Source organism: Vombatus ursinus, unplaced genomic scaffold, assembly GCF_900497805.2.
Source record: "Vombatus ursinus unplaced genomic scaffold, bare-nosed wombat genome assembly UNPS02009132.1, whole genome shotgun sequence".
In the NCBI taxonomy this organism is placed as follows: domain Eukaryota; kingdom Metazoa; phylum Chordata; class Mammalia; order Diprotodontia; family Vombatidae; genus Vombatus; species Vombatus ursinus.
This window is the reverse complement of record NW_020948910.1, coordinates 3,264,219-3,277,115: the sequence shown is the minus strand read 5'-3', so window position 1 is coordinate 3,277,115 and position 12,897 is coordinate 3,264,219. Positions and strand designations below refer to the sequence as shown.

Here is a 12,897-nt window from a genome sequence, read left to right as displayed (position 1 = left end):
GATTCCACCGACAAGAGATTTTTTTGCTGTAAATCTTGTTGCTAATTTAGCCGAAAGTTATTTGGAAAAAGTGGTGATATTTCAGGCCATAGGATGACTTCATCAGGTGGGGGCACTGTTTACCACACCCCCTGCATTTCACTTCTTTACAACTTCAGTTAGAGGTGCCCTTCTCAGAAACCTTTCTTGATGATATTTCGCAGAGGTAGAATGCTTGGCCTTGCTGTCATTATGCAAATCTGCTCCAAACCATTTCAATTTTATCTGAGTGTCTTTGCTTTAGGCTTTGAATGCTTGCTTATGCTGCTGGGCTTTTAAATTTGGTTTATTAATTTTGCATTTAGTTCTTTTTTCCACAGGAAGGCTCTTGGCACTCCTTTGGACTGAGGCAGGGCTTAGAGACTGTTGCCAAACACCACCTAATTTTTATAATGCTTGAAAAAATACTTAGCATCTCTAGACATCTTAAGGCTAGTGAGGATTGAGGCCACCTCTTAATCTTCTCTCACCTTTTAGAATTCCAGAAATAATGTATGCTAAATAGCCCCATATGTAAATCAGTTGTTTATCTGTTATTTAAAATGTGTCCATTGACTTTGGACTTAGAGAGACAGTGTTTCTCATTATAGGGACCTATATGGTCATAAGAATATATGGACTCATAAAAAATAATGTACTTCTCACTAACTACAATTACCAGAGGAAAAAGATGTAAACGTTCCTTACTCCAAAAATCTGAAGGCTTTGCCTAACTTATTGCATTTCTTATTAGTATTTAGAACAGAAGAACATAGTGGAATTGGGAAATGTGGCTAGGGAAAGAGATCATATGTGTCACACCTCCCATATACTCTTCTCTCTAAATATTGTACAGTAGAAGGGATTGTGTTTGAAATAGTATGTGGTCTTTGACCTTTCTTTAATATGTTGTTAAGCACCAAAATTCCAGGGAGTAAAAGATGGGTCCTGTACAACATGTTCATCATTTAGAAGGAGGGGGGTAGGGTGGAGGAGTTGGGGGGGTGGCGCAAATGCCTTCTTCATGGCAGCTGGTAACAGCAGGTGACAAACTGTGACAACAAAAGGGTTTGTTAGCTTGTCTGTGTGTCTTTTTCTGCCTTAATAGGTGTTCTTGCATGTGTTTCATGAATAATTCATTGTACTCAGTCCCCCAGAGAGTCAATAATGGTGGGCAATAGCTGGACTTTTGTACTGTAATTGCTGCTATTAGTATTAAGAGCCTAGGTCAGATACCAGAGGTTTGTAAGCTTTACCCCTCTCGCTATCTTGGCCTTCAGGCCATGAATCCACAGTTTAAAAGTGATATTAGTATGTGTTTACTCTTTGGAATTCACAGGACTCTTGTACTTTTTGTTTTTTTTTTTTTCCTTTTCCTTTTAAATAAAATCCTAAAAGAAAATCCACTGTCTTATACCTCTACAAAGTATTTTTTTTTTTTTTAAATTTAGGCAGCAGAGCCAGAAGAGATGCTGCTTCAGTTTCTAGCGTGAAGTTTACCTATGGTGAATATTAGAACCACCTTTGCCAACTTGCACTTGTGAATGGCAGTTACAGTTACCCTCAAACCAACTCTTTTGTAAAAAATCATCCATTTTTTTAAAAGCTGCCTGCCTTGTGCTTTATTGATGCCTTGCCAGAAAGACTGGTGTTATGGAAAGGGTTTCTGCCTTATGAATATCGCCCCTCTCCCACCTCACAAATAGAAGCACCTCCCCCAGCTCTAACTCCGGAAACACTAATGCCATTTGGAAGAAAAGACTGAGGGCTATGGTTATAATGCAGAAGCCAGATGGTAACCCCAGAAGCTGAATGACAGCCTTTGCATATGCAAAAATAGAATCACATTACACTTAAGTAGGTTAGTCTGTGTTGGCTTTATTTTTTTTTTTCAGTTTCAGTAATCTAGTTGCTAGAAAAATAACTCTTAGCTACTCTAATTTTCATACCTGCTTCAGAAGTTTGCGCTTTATCACACCCCACATTATAAGCATTTAATAAACATTTGTTGGTTTGAATTAAATCATACCCCCCAAAAATCCTTTAAATGAAGAGTGCAGTAGATAGAGTGTTGGGCTTGGGGTCAGAAAGACATGAGTTCAAATCTTGTCTCAGATGCCTTGGCAAAGCACCTCATTTCATCTCTCTGTGCCTCAGTTTTCTCATCTGTAAATTTTGACTAGTAACAGGATCCAACCTTACATGGGCTTTGTGAGGATCAAATAAGACAGTATATATAAAGGGCTTTGCATATTTTAAATTGTGATAGAAATGCTAGCTATTAAAGAGGGGATAACATAAAATATGTGGGTAAGGCCCAATGTTCCAAGTCATTTTCCAATTCCTTAGGCCATTGCTAATATTTTAATAAAAATTTAAAATGGGATTTGACTCTTGGCAGAATTCCGCACCAAAGCATCTCTTCTGAATCCAACTGATGAGTCAATTTTATTGCCCACTCTGACTTGAAGTAATTAAATTCCCCTTGAAAATACTTTGGAAAGAAAGGATCTGAGGACTTTAATGATAATTAATGTACTGTCACACTTGAGCCTCTTGGGTTTGTGTAGGTCTTGATCCATTTACATAGTAATCATAGTAGGTATAATGGTAGGCAGTTCCATCTGAATGACATTTTCAAGTAACTTAATGTCTTATTTTAATATCTGCATTTCCACCACTAGTTGATTTATGGTAATTGCCATTCTCTTCAAGGGCTTCTTTGCCTAAGTAGCAGTATTCTCTTGGAGAATCCTTTTGTAATCCCCTAAAGTGACAGCAGCAGGACCCCAGCCTTGTAGATAAGGAAACCATAAAAAGTTCAGATTTATTTGGGGAAAAGACAGAACTCAACTAATTGAATAAATTAACACCCCGCCCCATCCTGGTTTAAAGAAATCAGTTGAAATTATCCTGGTAATTCAACTACATATAATTTTTAAGAGGAAAAATATAGTATATGTTCTTTTCATCAATGGAATGGATTCCTTTCCAGCTAGAATGAGTAGTTTATAGAAGAAGCCAAATGTTTCCCATAGCAGTACTGGTTTAAATTGAATAGGAAGTGAACGTGTTAAGCTTGTGGTTGGAAGTTTTGATACCTCATTTGAAATCTAATGGGGTTATGAAGTATATATGAAAAGATGTTCCTTAAGAATAATACCTACTGGCCAGGCATGGTGGAACATACCTTTATTCCCTTCTCCTTGAATAGCTGAAACTGGGGAATTGCCTGAACTCAGGAATTTTGAGCTGTAATAGGACTAAAGCCAGGGTGTTCACACTAAGACTGGCTCCAATGTGGAGAGCCCCCAGAAGTGGAGGACCACCAGACTGCCTGAAGAGGGACAAACTGGTTCAGGCTAGAAAAACAGAGTATGTTAAAACTTTCAAGCTGCGAGAGGTTCTGCTGGATTTCTAACCTGTATAAGATAGGCAAACTTGGGTCTTCCTCCGTATGCCACCCCTCCCCCCAAAGCTTTATAGTTGTTTTATGACCTTAATTCATTGTCTCACCCTAATGCTCAAAATTTGATAAGTATAAGGACTGTTTTGAAAACTTAAATATAAAGTACACAAAATTTGTTTTTACTATACTAAAATAAGTTTATTTATATTCAGGTACAATCTACTTAGTCTACTAAGTAATTTGGTGTTGCAGTGGATATAGTGCTAAACTTAGAGTCAGAAAGATAAATTCAAATTCATCCATAGACACTTAGTGGCTGTGTGACCTTGGACAACTTATTTAACCTGCCTGTCTTGGTTTCCTCATTTGTATTATTATAGGGATAATAACTGCATCTACCTCTCAGGATAGTTGGAAAGATAAAATATGCTATTATTTATAAACCTTAAAGTGCTTTATAAATGCTATTATTATATTTTTATTAATAGTAGTACTTTAAAAGGACATTTCAAATTTTTTTCTCATACTAGATTTTATTGAATTAAAATGCCAAATGACTGGGCTACTCTTTGGAGTTTGGGAAATTTATTTTGCTTTTATTTTTGTTACTACAAGACTTCTGTTAGATTGGTTATTTTTATAATGTGATTTGACCTGGTATTTTTTTTTTTGCCTTATTCTTAATGGATTCAAGTTTTTTTTTTTTATAATCAGATTATGTAGTTTTAAATTAATTGGGAGGTAGAATAGGCATACTCTGACCTTGTTCACTATTTTGTTTACTCTGTTGGGACAGAGGTGAGCATTAATTAGACTAACAGGAAAGAAAAAAAAAACTCTTAGTAAAGAAGTTTGGCTTTAAGCTTTTGTGGCTCAAGTGGTAATGGTTGCTATGGTCTGCCAAGAATTGTTGGCCATAATTGTGAAAAGTGAGGTTTAAACCTGCACAATAGTGATGGAAATAAGTCAACTAATGTGTGTATTCATTTTCATTGTCAGAGTTGACCAAAGAATCTTACACAACCCCCAAATCAGCACTGAGAACTGTCCCATAAGCATATTTACTTTGGAAACCATGTTGTGTCTCATATTGAACCAAATAATTTTTTTATGTGTTTTTCATATGGGTAACATTTAGATGTTCTAAGGTCTTCTATGTTCCTATATAGGAATATATCTTCCTATACTCAAAATTAGAGAAGTCTGGGGAATGAGTATCAAATGAATGATCCCTTGAGTTTACATAATCACTCTTAAACTGTGAGTTCCTGTCTGCTTTTTGCAAAGGAATGGTAAATTTATTTTCCTCTAATAGCTAATTTTGTTTGTTTGGCCTGAGCTTTGGGATACAGCAAGGAAGTTGTTTCTAAGGAGTGATCACTTCTTCACTTTCAGGAAAAAGGTCAGGACACCATCAGAAGAAAACACTATTAATGACATGTAGGGTTGGGTAAATATACCATACAAAAATAAACAAAATGTAAACAAAGAGGAAGAGAATGGATTAATCCTATCCAGGATCTTTGTGCCGATTGCTTCCAAATTTTTTTCTAAATTCTAAATCTTTGTATCTAAATAAGAATTATCAAACAGTTCCCACATTACATAGTTTAATTAGCATAACTGCTTCTTTCTTAAAAAGCACTTGCCCTCATTGCCAAATTTTAAATTCACTCTATGATCACCATGTATTATGCAAACATAATTATATTGTATAGTACAAAGTTTGTATGTACAAATTCTCTTTCTTTAAGCTAAATTTAAAAAGATAAAATGGAATATTTTAAAACTCAATTAAAAAACTAAAAATATTTTCCTTTTGTTTGACAATAAGACTGCTGATTGAGATTTTGATTATGTGATTATGCATTCAGGGTTGTCATTGAAATGATAAAGCTGGGGGAAATAATCTTTTATACCTTAAGAAGTTGAAAAATTTGTCCTATCATTAACATCACCAGCCATTTTCTGAAAGAGCCCATTGGTTTTTTGACCATGCCATTGAACCATGGTCAGCCAAAATTTTTTTACCAGAAGAACTACATTTCATGCTGTTCAATCCTATGTTATAAGTTCTTGATTATATTATTATGGTCCCTTCGGTAAATCTCTAGACTATCTCTTTGGCTTTCTTTGTCTCTTTGATTAGATACATTATGTCATCACAAGTATATATGTATAAATTAAGTAGAAATCAAACCATTCATCCAGTCTTTGATTTTGATTTGGCCATCAGTGTCATACTAGTGGCATACTCTTTCAGTCTCCCAAAATACAGTAGTTTTAATGATTCCTTTCCTTATTTTTTGATATATCAGTGTACCAGGGGATGATATCTTGCCTAAATAAAAGTAATAAAATTTGGCATGTTCTTTCGGTGCTCAATTTCTAAGGAAAATGTGAGGTTGTATTTGGTGTTTTTGTGATTTAATGGTTATTGAGGGTCATTTTAAACAAGTACTCTTTTTTTATGATTAATAATATTTTATTTCCCCCCCAATTACATGTCAGGGCAATTTTTAGCATTCATTTTTGCAAGATGTTGAGTTCCAAAATTTTCTCCTTCCCTCCATCCCCTCCTCTCTTCCTAAAATGGTAGGGAATTTGATATAGGTTATGCATGTGCTAGCATGTAAAACTTATTTCCATATTAGTCACAGTTGTGAAAGAAGTAACAGATCAAAAGGGGAAAATAACTGTGAAAAAGAAAAAAAATATGCTTCAGTTTGCATTCAGAGTCCATCAGTTGTTTATCTGGATGTGGATAGCATTTTCTTTCATGAGTCTTTTGTACTTGTCTTGTATCGTGTTTCTGAGAACTGAGTCATTCATAGTTGATCATCACATAATGTCACTGATACTGTGTACAATGTTTTCCTGGTTCTGCTCATTTCACTTATCAGTTCATACAGGTCTTTCCAGGTTTCTTTTACCCAAATGAGACTTTCTTGCCAATCTTCCAAGTTTCTTAGGCCAAAAGATTGTTTCACCCTGTGTTTTTGCTGGTTTTGTTGTTCCAGGATTTGTTTTGGGGCACTATTTTGTGGTTGTTTGGAGGTGAATATGGGAAAATTATGGCGATTTATTCCTTATGCTGCCATCTTGGCTCCCGAAGTTATTCCTAGACAAGTGCTGTTAAAAAAAATAAATTAAAGTTTATGTAATGATCTTCTTTGAACAACCTTAATAATATTTTTCAGTGGAAGAAGCATTGGATTTGGGGGTCAAAGGATGTGAGTTCAAATCCTAATTTTGAAACTACCTGTACGGCCTTGGGCAAGCCATTGAATTCCCTTGGGGCCTGTTTTCTCATCTGTAAGATGAATAATTTATACTAATTGACTTCTAAGATTCTTTCAATTTGAAATACATGATCCTTCATCTTGCTGACTTTAAGAAGCCTAATGTTAAAAGGAATCAGCTTAAATCCAAAAGTTGTATTTCCAGTCAATTTGTTTGTTATATTTCATCTAGAAAGAAAAAGTTAGCATCCAACTATCATTGGAGGCAATTAAGTTAGTATTCTTTTAATAGAGAAAGGAGATAGGTGAAAAGCTTTCTTGCTCTTTCTTAGGGCTTTTTACATATTATGTATAGTCAAAACAAAAAACTTTTAGGTGTGTCTAATTCTTGGTTTGTACAGCAATATAAAATTGTGCAATTTTATAGTGTACATTATAAGACCTTAACACATTTAAAAGAATGTGTGTAAAGGAGAGAGTGAGTAGCTATTTCTTTTTGACAAGAATTAGTGGTTTAACTTTTGTAACAAAATAAAGCTAAATGATTTGAGGCCATTGTTAAAATTAGAAACTATGAGGAGTACAACATTAAAAACAACAGGAACAAATCCCCAACTTCACATAGGACCTGAAAGGTTCTGTCTTTGAAGTAATCTTAAACAAGTAAAAATCAGAAATCCATTGTTTATTTTTGAAGTCCTGCTGAAACAGGTAGGTGTTGAATTCTGTAATTTTCCAAGGAAGAAACATTTAAAAAAAGTCAGTCATTGAATTTAATATGTTATAAAGTGAAATACTTTGATAAGAAACCAGTAAAAATTTAGTTATGCAAACACACATAAACACACACACATAAACTGTGTTTATTGGTCACAGGTAATATTGACATATTAGTATTTAACATTTGTATTTTTATCTTCTTATTTTCATAGGACATACAGGCTGAAATTGATGCCCACAATGACATCTTTAAAAATATTGATGGAAATAGGCAGAATATGGTAAAAGCTTTGGGAAATTCAGATGAGGCTGCCGTGCTCCAACATCGACTAGATGATATGAACCAGAGATGGAATGATTTGAAAGCAAAGTCTGCTAGCATCAGGTCAGTATAAAAATATTAAAATATGAATTTAGAGAAAAAATTCTTTGTTAATATGGTGTTATGAGAAGAGAGCCATATCACCTGGCGCTGAAAATGGCTCCTATCGCAAAATTTCAAGACTTTAAGGCCAAATATATTTAAGAATCACAATTTAGAGTTGCAAATAAATTTACCAAAATGTAGTATGACTATTCTTTTGCTTTTTTGGTGAGGCAATCAGGGTTAAGTGACTTGCCCAGGGTCACACAGCTAGTTAAGTGTCAAGTATCTAAGGCTGGATTTGAACTCAGGTCCTCCTGATTCCAAGGCCGGAGCGCTATCCACTGTGCTACCTAGCTGCCCCTACTGTGATTATTCTAAAAATTTGCATTGGAAGTGAGGTTGCAAACTGCTTATTAACACTGAATACTATGTTTAAAGTAGAGGCCAGTACTGACATCCAAATCTCAGTGGAACCTTTAAAATTAGGTAGTATCATTAGTAGCCTGGCCTTGGAGTTAGGATAACCTGAATTCATGCTTTTCTGCTAAAACATATTACTGTGGCTGAGTGGTTTACATATATACATATATATACATACATACATATATATATATATGTATGTATGTATGTATGTATGTATGTATATGTATATCACTTCACTTTTTCATGCCACAGGCAACTCTCTTAAGACTTTTAAGTTACAGATGTCATGTCGACCTGAATTAATGGAGGTAGTTTATATACCAAGGAACTTCCTAAACTGAGGAAATGATAATTCTAATGTGCATCAATGGCGGATGTTAACAAACCAAGGAGTTTCCTTGAAGTAAGGAAATTATAGGTCTAGTCCTACAGAGAATATTATTAGTATTTCTTTTACTAATATTTCTCCTTTTGCCTTTCTCACCTAATAAAATCTATGATTTTATCAAAATTGGTAGTCCATTTACCAGCATAGATTAAAGTACTGCTAAGTGTAGTGAATGAATTTCATAAGGTACTATGGCCAAGACAAATCGATCACTTTATGGCTAACCTTCTGGTAATGAGTCTCTTGAACTTGAAATCATTTGGTCTTCAGACAAAAGACATAGTCTACTAGCCCATACCCCATGCCTTTTTTTTCTTTGGCTGGACTTTCCAGAACTTGTTCTTAATTGACAACTTTTAAGAAATCAGGTTCACAAGCACATCACCCAGGACTTTGGCAGAATGTTATAATCATGGTGATTGTTAGTGTCTATGTATAGAGGGATTGACATTAGATGCATTTCAAATGGATGATTAGAGTCAGTCCATCATTCAGTCAGCATTTATTAAGTGCCTACTATGTGTCAGGCACTGTGCTAAGCATTGGAGATAAAAAGAAATGCAAAAACAAACCCTTGCCTTGAGGCATTCATAATCTAATAGGGGAAGATAATATGCAAACAACTATATACAAACAAGATATGTTCAGGATCAGTTAGGGGTAGAGTTAGAGTAAGGCTTCATATTAAGGAAAACTGGAAAAGGCTCCTTAAATAAATTTGGACATTAATTGGGATTTGAAGGAAGCCAGCTAGAAGACGGAGATGGGGAAGAAAACCGTTTCACATATTGGGGACAGTTATTGAAAATGTTTAGTCATAGATGGAGTGTTGTGTTCAAATAAAAGAAAGGAAGACATTGTCACTGTATTGCAGTTTATGTGGAGGGGAAAGTAAGGTATAAAACTGGAAAGGTTGGAAGGGACCAGGTTATGAAGGGCTTAAAAAAAACAAACAGAAGATTTTCTATTTGATCCTGGAAGCAATATAGAGAGCCACTGGGGTTTATTGAATAGGGGGATCAAATAGTCAGACCTGCATTTTAGGAAAATTAGTTCGACAGCTGAATGGAGATGAATTGGAGTGGGAAGAGCCATCAATTGGTAAGGAATTCCTCTGGGTAAGACAGGATGACACAGAGGTGTACAGATACTGTGATCAATATGATACCGTGTTAGATGGCTTCACAAATGATGAGTCCTGACTGAAGGATAAGTGCAAGATTGGTTTAGCAGGATGGGCTATTAAGCTAAGTTCCGTTCATTGGAATTTAAAGCATTATGACATAACTGTTGCCTGTTGTGTATCACTCTAAGGCACATGGTAGAGAGATATGGGTTTATCTGATTTTTAAATAATATTCTACTTGAGTAGGTAAATAACATTGTGAAGTTTCTCTTGAAGATGATTCCCTGTATACTTTCCTCATCATTCTCAAAATGAACTCCTTGGAAGGTTGTAGAAATTACACATCATTGTATTTTATTCTCTTTATGTTTAATTCTTTAATGGCTTCATATAAGGAATGTATAGTTGTAGATGAAGGAGAATGTAAAGAAACTTAAACCATGTCTATAAGTGTGTCTCTCACTCTTCCCCCAAAAGCAGTAAATGGGCTTGTGGGTGCCTGAAGAAGTAAAGGAGGTGAAAATGCATCTGCTTCCCCTTACTTTGTGTGCTGACTTCCCAATGGACAACTTCCATTGTGTTGCTACTTAACGTTTCCTATAAGAATAAATGAATAAATGGTATTTTTTGAAAGCTAGAGTAATAAAATTCAGATACAACAAAAATGTACTTACTGAGGGCTATATCTTACTTTAAGCCTTGTAATTTATTGTAAAATTTTAAGTTAGGAAACCTACAAACATTTATTAATGGGAGTTTCATAGCCTATAGTTTCACATAAAATTTGTTTTAATTCATTATTAACAAGTGTCTACTTATATATTAGATGAATACTGTTTAAATACAGAATTTTTAAAAATATATGATTCACAGGTCACAGGAGCACAGATGTTGAAAGGGACCACCCCACTCCTTCACAAATAACTGGAAAATCAATTCAATTCAACAAGCATTTATTAAGTACCTACTGTGCCCAAAGATAGTGAATACGAAAACAAAATGAAAACAATTTTTTTCCCTCAAGGAACTTACATTCCACTAGGCAATATGACCATTTATACAACTACCCAGAGAGACCTTACAACCAGGGGGATAGAAACGGCTTCTCAGTTGAGCCTTGAAGGAAGCTAAGAATTTTAAGAGTTAGTGGTGAGGAGGGTGTGCATTCTGGGCATGGAGACAGCAGAGGGAATATTGTTTGAAGAACACCTTAGTTGAGACAGTGTGGCCTGGAATGTAGAATGTGTGAAAGGGAACAATGCGAAATAAGTCTGGAAAGGTAGACTGGAGCCAGACTATGAAGAGCATTAGATGTCAATTTTAATAAAAAGCCAGTTCAAAGATAAAATGCCTCTCCCCATTCTTTTATGCGAGTCTTTTAAAAATGCAGGGCATCCTTTTAAAAGTCCTTAATGTAAAATAAGGTTTAATAACACTTGCATTTACATCCACTTTTACTAGCTTTTAAAATGTCATTAAACTATATGTAAACTTAGCCTTATGACTTAGAAAAAAAACATATAAACCCACTGGAATGAATACACACACACACACACACACACACACACACACACACACACACACCCCACACACACACACAACCACACACAACATACAACATTAGCAAATAAGAAAAGCTCTTTTTTTTAATGGAATTGAGATCACTGGTGTAAGGAAGTTGAATTGGCCCTATGCATGAATGGCATATGTGATCACTTACATGGTATGAGTTGAGAAATATTGTGAAATACTAAACCTCAAAGAAATAAACAAGATAAAATTTTCTTCCACTTGGATTCTGTAATATTTGAAATTCCATTGAGAAAAGATTTGGATTTATTAAAAAAATGATCCATGTATTCTCTTTTGAAATGCTTGCAGAAATGCAAACAGGAAGGGTTTCCTGATAAATTATTATCAGTTGTTAATAGTCAGTTTAGGCTCCTTTCCTCTAGGGTGGAGGGAGAGGAGCCATTGAGAGACCTAAACACATTGGCCCTGTCTTACAATCCACGCTTCATTGTGCATCTGTTGTTCACCACTCCTTTGCCAAAAGGTGCTGGGCACTTCACAAATTCTCTGAAGTCAGGATTTGTCTCTATGAGTCCAAAATTATTTCTGTGTCATTTTGCTTTCCATTGTATTAGGTGTAAATTGTTCTGCTGGGTCTGCTTATTCTGCATCAATTTATTAAAGTCTTGGCCAAGTTTCTCTAAATTCTTTATATTTGTCATTTCTTATGGTGTGGTAATATTCCATTACTTGCACATACTACAGTTTGTACAGCCATTCTTCAAGTGACAGGTACCCACTTTCCTTCGAGTACTTTACTATTACAAAAAGAACTGCTATAAATATTTTTGCAATCATGAAACTCTGTCCTCTACGTTGGCCCCTTTGGAATGTGCTGATGTTGTCAGCCATGATATCTTCCATTGTGTAAAAAATTATGTGGTAATCATTTACATGTTTAATGTCTCCAGCTACTAGAGACTCAATGTTTTTGTGCTTTCCCCCCTTACTCACTGTGTTCCTACTATATACCAAGGACTGTGATAAACATCACTGGGATATAATAAGGTCTTGTTCACAGAGAATTTATGATCTAAGTTTTAAAAAAAATAAAGTAAGAAACAGACATATATGATAGTACAGCTATTCTTATCCAGTTGAATAATATCATATTCTTCTTTCATGCAGTGCTTTATATAACCTCTTGGTATCCTATTTGGTCGTGATCTCTAGTGCAGTCTCTGTCGTGAATCTAGGCATAGTAGCAGAGTATTCCTGGCTTATTCTCTACAAGAGTGTTGTACTCGATTCATGAGACAGAGTAAAAGTTTCTATGTGGGAACCCCCTTCTGTGCTACAAGGACTTTTGTTCCATTAGAGAATTCAGGAGGCAACAGGATGGCCAAAATCTTCCCTGGCCTGTGGTTTCTGATGAGATGTTTGTCAGCACGTACCCAAGCTAGAATTGAGCAGCAATATAATATTTGGCATTATTTCCTTTTGAAAGATATTTTGGCCATGCCATGTATTATGAAGTTGAAGATGTCTGATAAGAGGCTAGTTAAGTACAAATGACAACAGTAGTAGATGGGGGGGCTATTATATAAGCTGAATCTCTTGATGTATTAATATATGTGTCAAAGTTATTTTGGTGGAAAATGTCATGGTGTAGTAGAGCCTGCCTCAGAGTTA

General features: G+C 35.2%; 1 protein-coding gene across 10 annotated transcripts in view; it reads left to right on the top strand.

Annotated features, from left to right (window-relative positions):
- Nucleotides 1–12,897, top strand: part of UTRN (utrophin) — a 620,052-nt gene that overhangs the window by 404,826 nt on the left and 202,329 nt on the right. For all 10 annotated transcript variants that reach the window (XM_027850670.1, XM_027850661.1, XM_027850663.1 and 7 more), the window contains one exon: nucleotides 7,602–7,774. In XM_027850670.1, coding sequence (XP_027706471.1) covers nucleotides 7,602–7,774 — 173 coding nt within the window. The remainder of the gene's footprint in view (nucleotides 1–7,601; nucleotides 7,775–12,897) is intronic.